Source organism: Stegastes partitus, unplaced genomic scaffold (genome assembly GCF_000690725.1).
Source record: "Stegastes partitus isolate 25-593 unplaced genomic scaffold, Stegastes_partitus-1.0.2 Scaffold118, whole genome shotgun sequence".
Lineage (NCBI taxonomy): Eukaryota > Metazoa > Chordata > Actinopteri > Pomacentridae > Stegastes > Stegastes partitus.
This window is the reverse complement of record NW_007577849.1, coordinates 202,501-220,095: the sequence shown is the minus strand read 5'-3', so window position 1 is coordinate 220,095 and position 17,595 is coordinate 202,501. Positions and strand designations below refer to the sequence as shown.

At 39.6% G+C, this 17,595-nt stretch overlaps 1 protein-coding gene across 2 annotated transcripts in view; it reads left to right on the top strand.

Annotated features, from left to right (window-relative positions):
• The first annotated feature begins 9,133 nt into the window (after nt 1-9,133).
• dspb (desmoplakin b) overlaps nt 9,134-17,595 on the top strand; it is a 36,210-nt gene continuing 27,748 nt past the window's right edge. Inside the window, exons 1-5 of one of the 2 annotated variants that reach the window (XM_008278182.1) lie at nt 9,134-9,509; nt 13,020-13,113; nt 13,834-13,949; nt 14,080-14,230; nt 15,946-16,071. In XM_008278182.1, coding sequence (XP_008276404.1) covers nt 9,229-9,509; nt 13,020-13,113; nt 13,834-13,949; nt 14,080-14,230; nt 15,946-16,071 — 768 coding nt within the window. In that variant the 5' untranslated portion in view covers nt 9,134-9,228. The remainder of the gene's footprint in view (nt 9,510-13,019; nt 13,114-13,833; nt 13,950-14,079; nt 14,231-15,945; nt 16,072-17,595) is intronic. The other variant, XM_008278181.1, reaches the window with a different exon arrangement.

Genomic DNA, 17,595 nt, shown 5'->3' with positions numbered 1-17,595 from the left:
CACACACACACACACACACACACGTACAGGTACAAACACACGATTAAGAGCTCATTCTTTCATTTCCTTGCTTCCAACTGTCTTTTCAAACTCAATTCAGTGTACTTTATTAAATATAAATAATAAATCTCATGACTCTTCCCTTAATGTGTGCGTGTGTGCATGTGTGTGTGTGTGTGTGTGTGTGCATGCCTTTTGCTTTTGCTACCCAGCTCCACCCACACCTCCAGTCAGTATCAGAACATTCAAACTGTGTGCAAATACTGTCTGTGTATATACAAAACAAATCCAAATGACACAGGCAATAAATGAAAACGCATAAATTTATCATTTATAAAGGATTCTTTGATTCAGCTGCTGATTTCATCCCAGGGGAAAATACTGTTCATCTTTGCAGCTGCAAAGGCTGCTTGTCTTTTTATCTTTTACTCTCAATTGTTGGTTGGCTTCAACTAAATTAAGTGTTTATTCACAGTTTAAGCATGAAAGCGCTCTCTGAATGGACTGCATTTGTCAGACCCACAGAGTAAGTGCACCTCTGTTTAAATTCCATCTGTCACTAGTTTGTGGTCGCAAAAGCAGATTTCATTTTTGGACTTGGTTCGAACAAATCTATTTTTAGGATTATTTTAGGATTTTTGAAAAGTAGCAAAAGACAAGAAACCTGTAGAGCGCAAGGTGAAGTGACACGAAACAAGTTCAGCAGCCAGAATCAAACAGTTACATAATGTTTGACATGTACAGTTAAGCCCACAATTATTCATAATCTTGTCAAATCTTCTTCGACTATGAATGTTTATTTTTAACCTATGAGTTTCATTTGGCTGGTAATGTCTTAAAAAAGTGTTAAAACATGGTAAGAAACTTTGATACACATGTTAATGATGATTTTTTAAATAAATTCTTACTAAAAGTGCTATGTCCAGAATAATTCAGACTGCTTGAAATTGTTGCAAATTTTTCAGAAAATGCAGCTTGTCTGTCATTTCAAATGGTCCAGGTAATTTTTACCATGTTCTACAGCATGCTTATATACTCTTAACTGAGAGTAGCCGATGCAGTAGTTCTGTAGTCAGTCAATTGCACATCACTGCTAAAACCAAAGAGCTCAGTGAGCTGCTTTCAGAGTTCATCACCGAGACAGAGACATTGTGGCAGCTCACACAAAAATGAAAGCCTATAAAGTCATATCCAACTGTTTTGAAGTGGCCACAGTGCAAAACATCATTAAAAAAGTACAACGTTCCACTCTGTGAAAAATCTCAAAAGACAAGGTAGAAAGCCAAAAGTGAACCCTGTACTGGAAGAATGTTACAGGCCAAGAAGAATCCAAAGATTCTGAGACACTGAGACCATCCTGATGAATCGCAGCAATTGTGGTAACAACAACTCAAGACAGACACTTCAGCAGACACTGAACAAGGCTGATCTCCATGAACACAGACCACAGACCAAGGTAATATGATAAGACTAAACTATGTTTATGCTAAAGGAGATTCCACTTCCCCAAGCAGATGGGCAGATGAAAAGGAACTGTTCCTGAACCTGGTGGGTTCAGTCCAGTTGCTCTCATTGATGCTCCCAGAGGGCAGGAGGGCAAACAGTTTGTGTGTTGGGTGGCAGGAGTCTTTGCTGATGTTTTTTGCTCTCCTGAGACAACACTTCCTGCTGTAAAAAATCTTTGCAAGTGAAAGTTTCTACAAGTACAAGAGCTCTTCTACTTGACCTGCAAAACCTAAAATCAATCCTGGGATCTCTGTAGGTGTGTTGTGGCTCACTTGTGTTAAGTATGACAACAAAATCCAGAAAACAGTTAACTTTGCTAACACTGGACTCAACCTGAAAACAGACAGTTTCACCCTATTTCCAACTTCTATGCTAAGCTAAGCTAACCGTTCTGCTGGCTGTAGATTCATAGCTACAGTACAGTTATGTAAGAGACACCAATCTTCTCATCTAAATAGATGCAAAAAAGGAAATAAGTATATTTCCAGTGTCAAACTTAATTTTCAGTTCTTTACTAACTTTTTTAATTTATGAGGATTATTTTGAACATTTATTCATTTACTTTCATTTTTACATCTTTACAGGTGCAGACATAGATGTTACTTCGGCATGCCGTTAGCCTTCAGGGTGTAAAGCAGAGGAGACACCGCAGGGCCGCACCCAGGCATAAGTGCATGACTGGCTCTGCTTGTAGTCTTTGTTCATTATGTGAGTTCTAACATCAACAATGCAGCCTGAGAGATATTTGACATTATTTAGCTTTAAGCATGTGAACTACAACAACCAAGTCAGTCTTTTACCTTAATAACAAAGCCATCTTTACAGCAGAAATATACAGTGGAAATGACTGTAATAGTGCATGATTTGATGATATGTAAAGCAGATAACTTAAAAGTCATAAAGGCAGTTTTCTTCAGGGTTCTCATGTGTACTGATATCTCTGATTGTTGCGAACAATAGCATCCAAGCAGACCCACCCTAAACACCAGCAATTATCCTTATTACTCATCATCAGATTTAATCCTTTCTCCTGATGACTGAAAACTTTCCCTTGGCACAAACACTCTTGCAGAGGACAAACTGAGTTGAAGATGCCAAGGACCTGACAAGATGAGACAGCCCTCAGACCGAGAAAAAAAAACGAACCAAAACAATTAAATCGTTCCTCCTTTTAAAGAGTGTCAAAGTGAGAAGTCATGAGCTGTCTGTACATGTTGCAATGCAGTTTGAGGCAGCATAGCAGCTCTTAACACGAAGAGATAGTTGTGTGTGTAGAAGCCTTGAACCAGCCAATCATGGGTGTATTCATGGGTGTGGCGTGAGTGTTTGCCCATTAGTTTTCCCTCAATTTATCTGACATAAAGTTGGAGGTGATCACAGGGCGTGAAAAATATTTATAAATAATCTTAAAGGTAATAACGGCTCAAGAAAGATGAAAACAGGTTTACGTGAATACATGTTGTTATTTCAAATCTCCTTTAGTTTTTTCAAGCATGTGCAAAACACTGAGGCTAAACTGAACTGACCCCAAATAGGCCAGCAGAGACCTGCAACATACTTGTACTTATCCAAATAAACATCAAATAAAAACAACGCCTAATAGGATTTTTAAAAAAAATAAAAATGCTGCTTCTTACCAATGTAGTCATTAATATTTTATCGAACACAAACCCTTGTAGCTTTCTGACACCAAAAAATGACAGAGAAAGTGATTACTGAAGGTTATTCAATATTAGTTTGGTAGTAGGAAGGACTGCCCCGTACAGACTGTACAGACTGTACAGACTGTTCCCCTGGAACTTTGGTCCCAGGACTGTTCATCATTTCATTCATTTAATAGTTGCTGAGGGTGGCTGGAGTCTGTTATTTTGGTCAAAGGACTAAAAGAGGTTCCATCAAGAGGTGGTCAAATAAGAATGCATGTTGCTAAGACTTTCTCTCTATGCTTATAAAGTTTTGCATTGTCAAGACAGTTTGCTGCAACAGCTGATATTTCTAAAATGTGAGCAAACAGTTGCTTGTTTGAACATCTAGCAGACAAAGAGCATCATACATGTTTAAACTTGTGATTGTGTACACCTGATATATGTAATAAAAATTTTTGCTCTTTAGCTACTAGATGAACTGCTCTCTTCATCAGCTTACTATGTCTGCTATTTGGTGTTACATGGGCAGGTCGTGCACAGTGGGTTTATCAGCGCATTAAAACAGCTGCTGCTGCTGCTGCAGGGAATGGGGCTGACAAAAGCAGTGAGACTGAACCATGCAATAACTGTGTCTTTAGGTTAAGCTATTAGGTGCAAGAGTCCTAAAAAAAAAAAAAAAGCTCAACAGAGCTACATAGATAGTGATAATCCTGTTAGGATTTGTGTTTGCAATGGACCCCAGTCACATTACATGAAATCATTTGAAACTGATTTGTGGAACTTACACTTAATAACTGAGATAAATAAAAAAAACGAATGGAGGGAATTTCTTTATATTGATACAGTCTCTGAAAATCTCTAAAGCAAAATTAGGGAGCGCTTTTAAAAATTTGATTTAAAGATGGAGTGCCAATAAAGACAGAAAACAAGATTCCACTTTTGAACAAGATGGACACTTTTGAATTATTCATTTTAATGCACCACTCTGGACTGAATGAGGGCGAGACAAGGACGCCTGAGTACGGTGGCCCTGAGGTGCAAAATACATGTGACAAAAAACAACAACATTTCATGGAGTACAACAGCAAAACAGAAAACACAACATTTTATAAAACACAACTACCTTTCACTACATTTCATAAAACACATTTCACATAATTGCAACAACAAATTAGAAAACATATTTTAGAAAACACAAAACACAACATTTCATAAAATGCACCAGCATTTGCAAAATACAACACATAAAAAAACACAGTATTTCTGAAAAGACATCAACATTTCATAAAACACTTCAACAGCAAACCAGAAAACACGATTAAGTTTCACAAAACAGAAAAGGGAGGAACGCTTCTTGTTTGTGATTGGACAGAACCCAAATCTCTCTGCCAATGGTTCCATATAATTTGCTGTTTGTGTTGCGTGCTGCTGTCAGCAGTGTCCTTGTGTGAACTTTAAACTGAGTTTGAAAGGCAAGGAGAGGATTCATATCATAAAGTAATGTTTCAACCAACGATATTCATAAGATGTAATTCTCAACATGATTTCAATACATAATGACATTAAACTGTCCCTTTAGACCTTTAAAAACAGTTCTAAAAGAGTCAGGACGGCGGAGACAGGACAACTTCTCTTGACATCAGTGCCATCAGAAGGGCCTTCTTATCAGGTGATTTTTAAGAAAACATGACGTCTGCGTTCAAAGGGAAGCGGTCATGTGGATGCTTTGATAACTGAACCCATGTAGAACCTTGTCGTGACACGTCATTGGTTTATTGGACTGGTGTAGAACATTTCTGTCAAGACACCTGCTTTCAATGTCTGCTTCACCTTCTCACGCTGTCCAACGAGATTTCACGCCAAAAAAAATAGGGAGGAGGAGCTCTTCAGTTGCTGATCTGAAATGCTGTTGTAATGAGTCTAATGTTGTTGTGTTCTGCACCTCGGGGCCACTGTACCTGCATTATTCCAGACAATCAAAAGTTAAAGTAAAGTTAGAGGATAGTACAGCACAAATGAAGTTGTTCTGATCTGGGAACTTATTCAAATCTACACAACTCCATTCTGTTATTTTTTGCATTTGCATTTTGCTGTGTTAGCTGTCCCTTCACAGTTTTTAATGTCAGTGCTTTATGATATTCTGGCAAATTTACAACTCATTAAAAGTGTGCAAGCTTTGTCCTGTCTCTGGAAATCAGGAATGAAAAGAGATGTGATAGGGTGGGAACACCGGGACTACGCCTCAAATACGCGCCCTAAAATGATATAACTCATTCATCCAGAGGAAAAAAAAGACACACACACACACACACACACACACACACATGCATAAATGTGGAGAATTCTAGGATTTTTTTTTTGATTTTTTGATTTTTTTTTTGAGAAAATAAATCTTATTCTTGTTTGATCTAAATGTATTATTATCCCTGAGGCACTGTTAGTCACAAAACATGCTCATGCAGACTCAGAGTTGAAGTTCAATAGTTTATCATTTTAGGTGACACCAGAACTTTCAGAGCAGCAAATTAGTGCTCAGTGTAGCTTTAAAGAAAAAGGATGGCCAGCACTGGAATGTTGTTTTGGCAAGTGGCAGGCTGTGTGAGTTTGTGGGCTAAGGTGTGCTCTTGAATGTCATTTGCCAAAGGGTATAGCATGACGGTAAGGTGGGACTTTTTTTTTTCTCTCTGAGAAAATGTTAGAGCAGTTTATTACCTTTATGAATCACTCACAGAATCATACAAAGCTCTGAGAGTTACAAGATGAGCTGCATTCATTGTTGTCCCCCCAAAAAATTCTTCTACTCTCACTCATCCACTGCAAGTCTGCAATTAGACTTGAGCTAATGGAAAACAACTGTTTGCAATAAATCAAAACAGCAAACACACCATAATCTGTTGCTCCCTCCTCTGCTTCTAACGCTTTCACTATATGCATATTTGCAATCCCACACACTTACAAACACACACACACGTTACATTCCTCAATAGCTGCACAGTCAGGAGGGTGTAGGGTGACTGTCCTCAAACTGCAGAGTCTGAGTTCAAACATTTGCACATTACTTACTGTTATTGTCAGAATTTATGCTTGCGAACCGTGTTACGCCAAAGGCAGACAGACGTACTGGCCTGAGCTGCTTCTGCATGCTTGTAAAGTGTGAGACATGATCAGTCTTGACTCAAGTGGATATTACTGTTGTTGGTATTCCATTTATGAAGTCTGCTCATTCTTTCTCCTCTTCTTAGGAAAATTATTCTTTTCTGTGAAACATTTGTGCTGCTGTTTAGAGTAAAACAGGCTGCGATCTCACGATCAAAATGTTTGTCACTTTAAAGGTCAAAAAAGTTTGCTCTGTATCGCTCGGCACGATCCATAAAATCTGCAAAGATCTCTTCCACAAGTGACTGTTCCCTACCTTTTCAACACACCACCTTTGGGCAGTCAGCTTTTTCTGTTAAAGCTACGACTTAGTGGAATGCCCTGCTTGATGACATTAAGAAATGTGTTTCTCTCGGCTATTTAAAAAAAAAAACTGAAAAACTTGCTAAAGGACACTCAGAACTGCAACCATTAATGCCTTTTTGTGCCCTGCATTGTGTGTGAGTGTGTGTTCGTATCTGCTTCTAAGAGTGTGTGTAATGTTGTGTTTCACTGTGTCATGTATTTTATAGTCCAGCTTTTTTTTTTGGTAACATTTTAATATGGTAGTGCCAAGGGACTGCAGATGGAAATTAGCCTAAAGCTAACTCTAGTGCAATACGTCAAATGGTAGCATTTATGTTTAACACACAAGTCCAAGACAGACATGCTCACTCTGTGAGGCTTTACCTTTTGTAAATGCAACATGCATCAGGATGCTAATACAGTCACAGCAACTGTACTAGCATACTCATATTTTGTTCAGGTTTACCTGCTAAAGTGCTAAACATAGAGCACAGATGAGGTGGTAGAAATGTCTTGAGGTTTGCAGGTTAAAAACTGGACAGGTTAACTGGACAAACAGCAATCCATCTAGTGCTTGAGATATTTCCCTTTGAATCAAAGTCTTTGCCCTGCCTTCACCCTGAGTCAGCTGGGATAGGCTCCAGCCCCACAGGCTTCCTCCCACACAATCCAGAAACATGTTGAGGTTAATTGGTGATTCTAAATTGTCCGTAGGTGTGAATGTGAGTGTGCTTGGTTGTCTGTCTCTAAGTGTAGCCCTGTGATAGACTGGTGACCTGTCCAGGGTGTCCCCTGTCTTCGCCCTAAGTTGGCTGGGATAGACTCCAGCCCGCTGCGACCCTAGTGAGGATTAAGCGGTGTATAGATAATGGATGGATGGATGTTTTAGGGCGTGGTCAGGTCACAATCAGTGTGTGGAATCTTCTCATTTTCTCAGTCAGATCCACTATATTTCTGGTTTCAAAAGAGCAAGTTGGGAATGGCCAAATTTCAAAACACAGGCTTCAAAACATTAGTCCATAAACCAACAAGTGACACAACGGTTGATACGTCTGTCTTTTCTGTGCAGTCTATCCTTAATACACAAGCAGCCAAGAAGCATATGGTCATATCAACCACTTTGGTGCATTTAAAATGCATTTATCCGAATTGATTTACTATCCCAAGAGTCAACCTGCTAGCATGACTTGCTCCACAAGTAAACAAATTACTGATATGTTTCTTGTTTATTCAGTAAACATACAAGATAGAAGAACTAAACTGAATTTGTGAGTCAACCTGGTGTGTGTGTGTGTGTGTGCACGTGTCATTTGTCTATGACTTTGTGGTTTCATAGTCGTCAACTACACAGTTATATTGCATACCTGAGAATTTCCACTATGCCAGGCTGCCAGCACAGGAGGGTCACACTGCCTGCACATAGGCAAAGATTGCACATCAGACTAGAAAGATGATGGATAACAACATCAACATTGTGAACACTTATCTCTGTTGAAACTCGTCCAGTGTCTTTCATCTGTGTGAAGAAAAAACCCATACAAAACCAAAGTGATTGGATTTGCGGTTTGAGAATCAGTGAATGCATGCATGCTTGCATCAAGGCTTAATGTGATCTGCACCCCGCTGTGTGTGCATATCGCTTGGCATCAGACATACTCATATATGTTAAATAACACATGCAAACCAAATAAGTGGGACATGTCTGAATAAAGAAATATGATGTCCTTTAGACAAACTGTGTGACTTTGAGCATCTGAGAGAGTAATAGTAAAATTCAGTGTGACTGTCTTTCATGAGTAGCTGTCAAACTTGTTTTTCCTGTGAGCACCACCCTTTGGCTGCAGGGAAGTGTTTAAGCAGTGTCAGTGTGAGAGAGAGTTTATTGCAGTAGAAGAGGCAGAAAAATTGTGGATAAGAAGGGTGCGCAAAAGTAAGGGCCTGAAAGGACCTACGGAGGAGCAGAAGAGTGAAATGCACCTTAGTGGACGTTGCAGTTGAAATATCAAATCACACATCACCTGCTCAGATGCATACATCATCTGTCCTTTCAGCTGTTTGCCTTAAAGCTTGTTCACATCTACAAATGTGATGTAACAGAGATTCTGCGGCAGTTTTTGCAGACAAATGTTGCAAACACATTTATTTTGGGGGAAATTGTTAATTCCTGTAGTCATTGTATTTTATGTTGATCATGTGTTACATATGCATATCCAAAATGTCCTACATTTATAACAAACAAACAAATAAATCCACACTTTCCAACATTTCCCTCACTTTCTAAAACAGTCCCCAGCTAGCAGCTCATCCTTACTTTACCAAGTATGTGCAGCTTTCAAAAAATGTCCTCACTCTTCTGAAAGTCAAACTAGTCCTCATAAAGTCACAAGTACAGCAGCCATGTCATTTCTGCCTCCAGCGCAGTTTGGATGGGAGTGGCACGCAGTTAACTACTTTTTGGCACAGAGGTGGGGTAGAGGAGGAGAGGTGTGGTCTCCAGCCTCCAAAAACAGACCTCCTCTGCATTCTGTTTGCAGTCTGCCCCAGAGGAATTGGGGAAGGCAGGTGGTCGAAGACAGACCTGAGTGTTCTCCGGTGAGTTGAGCAGAGCGGCTGTGGCCGCCACGTCCCGGTCGGTATGAGTATGTACGGGTCCCAGCAGGGCCTGAACATGGGCCGGAGGGCCGGCTCCAAGGGCGACCTGGCTGGCGGGGGGAACTACCATTACGCACGAAGCGAGGTGGTGCACGGTGGCGGTAATGGATACGACCCCTACATGGAAGGATACAAAACCTACACTTTCACAAAGTCCACTGGAATGGGGGGCGGCATGGGAAGCGGCACGATGAGCGGAGTGATGAGCGGAGCGATGAGCCAAATGGCCAGCGGGATGGAAGGAGGAACGATGAGCAGAATGAGGTATGAATTCACTTTGAGTTTATTTGAAAAGCGTTTTTCCACCTGTTGCGCATTTTGCTTCGCTCACTGCACGAAGGATGCATGTCAACCCATCAAATATTTATACAGCCTTTCGGTGTCTGTTTCACCTCCTGCAAACCCTGAACGCACTCAGTAAGCCAGAAAAGTTCTTGATTTACCAAGTAAATGCATGGACATACTGAGAGATCATATTTGGAAGAAATGCTTTTGTTGTGCAGCTTTTACTGCTCTGATCTGTCTTTGTGTAGAACAGTGTTTAATGTCTGAATGCTTCACTAAAGTTTTCTCTTCAGTCTCCTTACAAATTTAAGTAAAGCTGCAGGTGCTTAGTACCAAAGTTAGAAATGCACTGGTATGCAGATGTATTTGTTTCCTAAAGGAGTTCCTCCATTACCTGGCCCTTAAATTACATAACTGATCAGAGACACTGATAATGGAACATACCTGCTCTGTACTGAATGTCTTAATGGTGATTTATGGCCACTGTGTTCTGCAGATTTTTTTTTTTTTTAAAAGAAATTATAAATCAACTTCTTCTGTTCACAGCAGCTTCCCTCTCCGGGGAATAGTCGGATTTATAGCCCACAATGAACTGATCAGTTTTCTCTGCTGCAAACACTCACTCTGTATTCCAGAAACATGCATGTCAGTTTCAGACCTGCCACACTGTCACACACTGAGGAAATATGCCACTGTGGCACTTTAGAGAAGTGTACAGAATAACAGGATCCCAAGATGTCTGACAAGAAGACTGCTATTTCTGTTACATAATTATGTTGATGCTGCAAAGAATCAAGCAAATAATGTAGTTTGGAGGTCCACTCATTCCTGTTTCATTGAAACTGAGAAAAGTTAGACTTGTCACTAAGGAGGTTTTCAAAGTAAAAGCCTTGCATTTATTTTGGAGGGCCTAACTGATACTATTTATTGGAGGCAGATATGGATAGTAGGGTGTAAAAAAAAAAGATCAGATATTGATTTATTAGCTGATGTTTTTGATGTGGAGTTTTAGAGTTGTTTGTTAACTTTCCAGCAATGCGATACACAAACTAGCCTCAACTTCACTGCACACCCTCATCTGCTCACCTGTCATGTGTATTCTGCTGTGTGTGCTGCTGACACTGCTGAAAATGTTGTAAAAAATGGAGACAGAGCTGCTTTGCTTGACAAACTATGAGACGACACCATTTCACAACTATCCCAAACATCCTTTGCTAGATTATTTCTGTTTTAAAAAATAATACAGTTTTCATATTGGTGCACATTGGGCAACGTTTATGCTGATACAAATATATCTGTGACAGGTCAATGCATCGGTCACTTGTGCCGACAGATACATAGATTGGGTTTAATCACTTAGCGCTTATCAAAATTATTTAGATAGAATGTCTGAGCCAGTACATTGGCTGATATTAGTTAATGGCAGATATGAGTAAGTTTTGCTAGATATGTTGTTATTGGGACATATGTTGGCTATGTCCAAAATGTAAAAAATAATTTTAGAATATTAATATAATATAATAGCAGTTGGTAGCACTGTTGCCTCGCAGCAAGAAGGTCGCTGGTTGGGGACACCAGGATCTTTCTGCGTGGAGTTTGCTTGTTCTCGTGAGTGTGGGTTCTCTCCGGGTTCTCCGGCTTCCTCCCACACAGCCCAAAAACATGTTGAGGTTAATTGGTTATTCTAAATTGTCCATAGGTGTGAATGTGAGTGTGCTTGGTTGTCTGTCTCTAAGTGTAGCCCTGCGATAGACTGGTGGCCTGTCCAGGGTGTCCCCTGCCTTCACCCTAATCAGCAGGGATAGGCTCCAGCCCCCTTGACCCTAATGAGGATTAAGCGGTGTATAGATAATGGATGGATAGATGGTTAATATAAAAGTTGTATAACCTTCCTGTCCATACGAAAATCCATAATTTACATATTAAGCAAAGGCAAATGTGAGTTTTGCAAGAAGTAAGTTTAAATTCTGATTGACTTGGCTTTTTTTTTTTTATATCTAATTTAATCTTTTTTGTTAAAAAAAAAAAAAAAAAAAAAAAAAATCAATCTACTGTGCCCGGGGACTTATATTATCAGCAACTGCACATCCCTTTGCACGGAAATATCCAAAAATGTGCAGTGATATCAGGACAAGTTCTAGTCTACTCTGTCAGCTGGTACAAATAATAAGTGAGCAATCTAGATATTTGGCGCCTCAAAGGCAGGAGAAGCATATTAGTATCCCAAAGGTATCTGGTTTGAGATTAAATGCTGACATCTCCTCGTTTTTTTTCTGAGATTACTGTTTTTGTGTGATCCCTGACTAAAAAATATATATATAAATGCAAACTTAACTGAAGTTAAACTAATGTTTAGAACACAAGTTTTTTCTAATATAATCCATATACGAGCTTGAACGGTATATGCATTCCAGTGTGAGACTTTTCATGAGCAGTGAAACGCCACAGACTGTGCAGCAGGGGACTTTGGAGGTGGGCTTTATCCTGCCCAAATGCTGGAAATGTATGTGTGTGTAGTTCTTTGTGCTGTTTTTCTAATGACTGAACAAAATATTTTGGTGGGCAAGATGCACCAACATGCATATATTTTTTGTGTGACTTTAATCAGAAATTTAACTAAAAGAATAAAAAAAAAAATACTGGCTGATGAAAATATTCAGATAAAATGATCTGAGGAAATAAATTCCCCCTTTGATGAAATGCATCTCTGCTAGTGAACATATGTTGTATATCTGCACAATTGTTGAATATTTTCATTGTCAATTGTTTTGTCAAATAATTGGATTGGTTGTTGGGTCTATAAACTGTAAAAAAAAAAAAAAAAAATCCTGAAAAATGTTGATTAGTGTTCTCAAATATTTTATTTTGTCCACAACCCCAAGATAGTTAGTTTAGTGTTACAGAGGAGGAAAGAAACAAGAAAACTCACATTTAATAAGGTGAAATGATCAGATTCCACCTTCTTAAACGTGATAGTTTTCTTGTTTCTTTCCTTCAATCTTCTACAATTGATAAACACTAATAATATTAATAATTAGAAGATCCCTGGTTCAGTTAGGATGCCTAGGATCTTTCTGCGTGGAGTTTGCATGTTCTCCTTGTGCAGCGTGGGTTCTCTCCGGGTTCTCCGGCTTCCTCCCACACAGTCCAAAAACATGTTGAGAGTAATTGGTGATTCTAAATTGTCCGTAGGTGTGAATCTGGTTGTCTGTCTCTAAGTGCAGCCCTGTGATAGACTGGCGACCTGTCCAGGGTGTCCTCTACCTTCACCCTGAGTCAGATTAAGCGGTGTAAAGAAATTCCGATGGATGGATGGATGGATATTAATAATTTATAATTTGTAATTAAGTCAAATGATTGATTATCAAAATATTTAATGATTAATTTAATAACGGACAACTATTCAATTAATTAATACAAATAATGCTGCTGAAGATGATTATGAAAATGAACATTGTGGTGATGAGATGACTTTGCTGCCCCCTGCAGTGGCTCTAACTTCGGTGCCATCAACCAGAGAGCGGCGGCCCTGCAGAGCCAGTGCAACGAGTACCTGAAGAAAGCCGAATATGCCATGCAGGCTGTGAGTCATGTTTTACTTTGTCTTCCTGGTTGTCTTGCTCTATTCCTCCAGCAGTGCAGACAAAAAGTGGTCTGCGTCAGAGCTCATTCAGTATGTTTTCATTTCCAAAGAAAAAGTGTTGCATCTTTTCCTCAGTTGGCAAATAGATGGAGAGAAAAAATGACAGAGATGTTGTGTGGTTGTAATCCGAGTAGCTTGATGAATACGCCTTTTATGTTTCTGTCAGAACATGTAATAGAAACCAGGCCGATAATGAAGGCTTTTTGTTTAGCTTTCTGCTAGTTCTGGTGATCTCTGTAAACACAACACATAGTCATTTAATGTTAAGGACCTCATGTGAAGTATTTTTTGTCACCAGAGGTGCAGCTTGAATGTTGTGGGTGTGTGATTTATTAGTCTGTTGACTTGAATCACGAGCTTTCATCTGTTTCGCTTGCTAAATGACATTTGTGAAACACTGAATATCACAACCATGCCATCGTTTCCAAAGTAACAAAACTATACTCGTTCATAGTTTTGCTCAACAGGGTTTTTTCTGGGTTTTTGACATTTTTTGCCACTTCAACAAGAAGTGAAAATGACTGAAAGTGGGGCATTTACAACATATTTTGGTTTGGGTTCTTGCTCAGTTTATACATACAAAAACTAAATGTGTTTGTTGTGTTTTGTTTTTTGGACAGTAGCCTTGTACAACTCTCTGTCTGTGTTTGTTTCCTTCAGGGTAGCGGAGATTCAGAGTACTACATGGGGATGGCCAAAGATGCCATCGAGAAGCTGAAATACTGTGCGATGGACCTGAGACAAATGGGACAGCCCAATGATAATGTAGTTAGGAGGTAATGAAGATTCCCCCTGACTTCTCTGTGGCTTTCCTGCTCTTCGGATTCCCTATTTGTGTATTTCTGTAAGCAAAAGGTTATGTGGAAAACTCCTGAAAACTGTATTTCTGATCCTCTCAACCTCTAGTTTGGAAATCTGTAAAGACCAGCTGAAGGGGGTCCACATGGCCATGACAAGCTCCATGCAGAGGAGGAGAAGCACCAGAGGGAGCTCTGGAGGATGGGAGGAACCTGGAAGGAGCTTCCAAGATGCTATGAGCTGGATTGCACAGCACAAGGTATTTAGACACACGCACGCATGCAAGTCTGACCTTTACCCTAACCTGAACTTATAGCCAAAAACCTTTTTAGTTCCTCTACCTGCATTTCCACTGCAGGAATTAGGGTCAAAATAAAGTCCAAGGAAGATTGTCTTCTGCCATTTTTAAAAACCTCCTATTGTATTTTTGTGCATTGTGCTTCTACATAGCAACAGAGAGCCACAGCAGAAATCCTATAATCGTGGAACTACTGACTAAGCATTTATGTGGAGGGAAACATCCAGTAGAAGCTTGAGACAGCAATGCACAATGAGAAAGTCAATCTCAAAATTTCATTATGGTTGTTTTTCTTTGTCTTGTGCAAAAATTGCACAGTAAAAGAGCTTTTTAAAATGTCTGCTAGTTTGCTTAATCTTCACAGTGCTGTGGACATGAAGGTAACAAAGAGTTGCAGGAACTTTTAGCTCTTTGGAAACTAAGTCCTGACTGCAGCAGCCCTGCTTTCCTGTTTCTCTCCACTCAATACTAGCAAATAAATTCGAAATGCTGTAAACAATTATTTTAGCTCCCGAAAATAGTAATTCAAGATCTGATTTTGAGCATGGTTAAACAGAGTGCGTTCCTTGACGATACTTTAAGAATTTGCATTTTAGTTGTCTCAGCAAATCAGAATCCAAAATACTTACTATATTTTATACTGTTACTACATTGTTTCTAAAGATCTGTAAGCTCTAGGTTTTGGTGGTTGATGGCCACTTTAATAACATTTCAATTATACATTGTTCCTTTTCTCAAATAGTTTGACATATTAGATTCTGTTTCAAATATCTTAACAATATTGTGATTTCATGGTGACCCGATTTCTTGGTGAGCCATTAAACCAGCCTTCAGAGTATCAGTCAATATGATATCACATTTAAAAAATATTTTTATTTTGATTAATTTGGTTTGATTTTCATTTGGCATCAAAACATCTGAGATGTTTGCTGGTAAAAAAAAAACAGCTGATACACTGCAAATAGTGAAAATATGGACATAACAAAGAGAATGATGCGAAGATGGTGGCTTGATGATCTGCTCACACAACCGGAGCTTTAAAAGCCTCAAGATTGGGGTCATTTATACTCCAAAGATAGCTCTTTAGGTATTGTGTCAACTTATGAAAGAGGAAGCAGAATTAAAGGACAGCAATGTCACTGTGTGAGTCTATATGCATCAGTACCAGGTGGATTGGAGGCTTTCGGCCACTGCTCCTGGTCCTCCTGTGTCTGGTAACTTACTGACAGATCTACTTAAACCAGAATCCTGTTGAAACACAGTGTTGGAACAGAGTTTAAGGATGAAAGCATTCCTCTGCTATGTGTTGTTGCAGACACACTGGATTGAAAGGTGACTGAGTGCCTGTCATGGTAATAGGAATTAAAGGAGGGTTTTGTTTTGTACCTGATGCTAATTCTTTTTTTTTTCTGGTGCATTCCTGAGATGTTTGACCAAAGTGGTTCACAAAAGAGTTACCAGTCCAGCTTGTTTCTCTGCCACCACTTACAGGTGACATCCAGTGCAAATCTGTTTGGAAAACACTTCAAACTAATTATCTGTGCTGATGGTTGTGGGGCAGTTGTTCGAGGGGCTTTGCTGCCTGTCTCAGATGGTTTTAGCAGCACCAATGTGTTTATTTTAAACTTCTGCTGTAAGGCGCTGCCTGCTGATTACGTAACATTTCTGTGTTGCAGCGTCTGATTGAAACAGCTCCCTGGGGAGACGATCCTGCAGCCATCGAGCAGCAGCTCATCAGCCACCAGAAGTTTCACGCCTCCATCCAGAGGAGCCCTGAAGTGGACCGAGCCAGAGATGACCTGGTGGGTTCAGTCTGCAGTGGACTAGCAGCCACGTTATCATTGCTGTTTGATGAACAATTGTTTTTTAGTCCAACTATTATTTAAAAAACCAAAAAAACCAAAAAAAACTGTTTCATTAGATGAGGTGTATAAGGTAGAAAAAGAGTTTAAATCTTCTTCTGTAATCGGTGTTGACAAAGTGAAGGAGCTCATTTTAAATCACACAGACCTGACCAGTCTGTGAAAGCTATTTATAATTTCAGATATTGGGTAATATGTCGGGTTGCATGGTGGCTCGGTAGTTAGCTCCGTCGCCTCACAGCTAGCTGGTTTGTGTCCCAACCTGGGCCTGGGATCTTTCTGTGTGGAGTTTGCATGTTCTCTTGAGCGTGGGTTCTCCGGCTTCTTCCCACAGTCCGAAAACAGGTTGAGGTTAATTGGTGATTCTAAATTGTCCGTAGGTGTGAATGTGAGTGTGCTTGGTTGTCTGTCTCTATGATGTGCCTGAGTTGGCTGGGATAGACTCCAGCCCCCCGTCGACCTTAGTGAGGATTAAGCGGTGTATAGATAATGGATGGATGGATGGTAATATGCCCTGACAACAGACTGAACCTCATTCACGGTGATGACTCTATCTGACAGAAAGCTAATCAGAGATTATTTCTTATCAGGAAATTAAGAGGCTTTGGAGTTTCTAAAAATGCTTTGGAAATATAAGCCTGATTGAGAGCATCCTGGTGTTTAAAGCCCCTCCAGTAAAAATCTCATTTTGACCTTGTTAACATGTCTATGTGGTGTTTTTATAGGCTGGTAGACATATCGTGAGCAAAACAAACAGTCAGTGGTAATATCTGCTTTAGCAAAAGGCAACTGTACTTGTTTTTTTTTTCCACCATCATCCAAATGGTTTCCTCAGTTGTAACTGACTGAGTCACTGGTATTTATTCCCACATCTAAATCACATGACTCATAGCCTGTTATGAACCTATGGGTGTGTTCCAGTATCCATACTATAATAGTATGGCAGACAATGATTTAGTGTGTCCCAATACATAGCATGTCAAACCCAGTATGCCAAGAATACCAGGATGTTCTACTCCATCCAGTCAGATTTTGCAGTAAGCAAAGTCAGCATACTTGTCTGACCCACAATCCTCTGTTACTCCACATATGGATCTCATGTGATTATTGACAAGATTTGGTTTGAGTGCATAGAAAGGTCACAGCTTATTTTGCACTATAGGGGAAAGTGTACGGTGCAGTATTATGCCAAAGAAGTATGTTTCACTTGTATGCATAATGCACAGAAGACTACGTATTTTGTAAACACAGTTGTCGTACATATTTAAAGTAAAAAGACAAAGTATGTGATTTGGAACGCAACTCAAGACTCATGTACCTTGCAGTGTGAATGGTGGTAAAACTATCAGTGGAGGGATCTTAAGACTATGTTATAAGAATCTGATAAGTGGTGATGTAGACCCCTCTACTGTTGAAATGATTGTTTTACAACTTAGAACTCAGGATGCCTCTTGAATAAGAGGT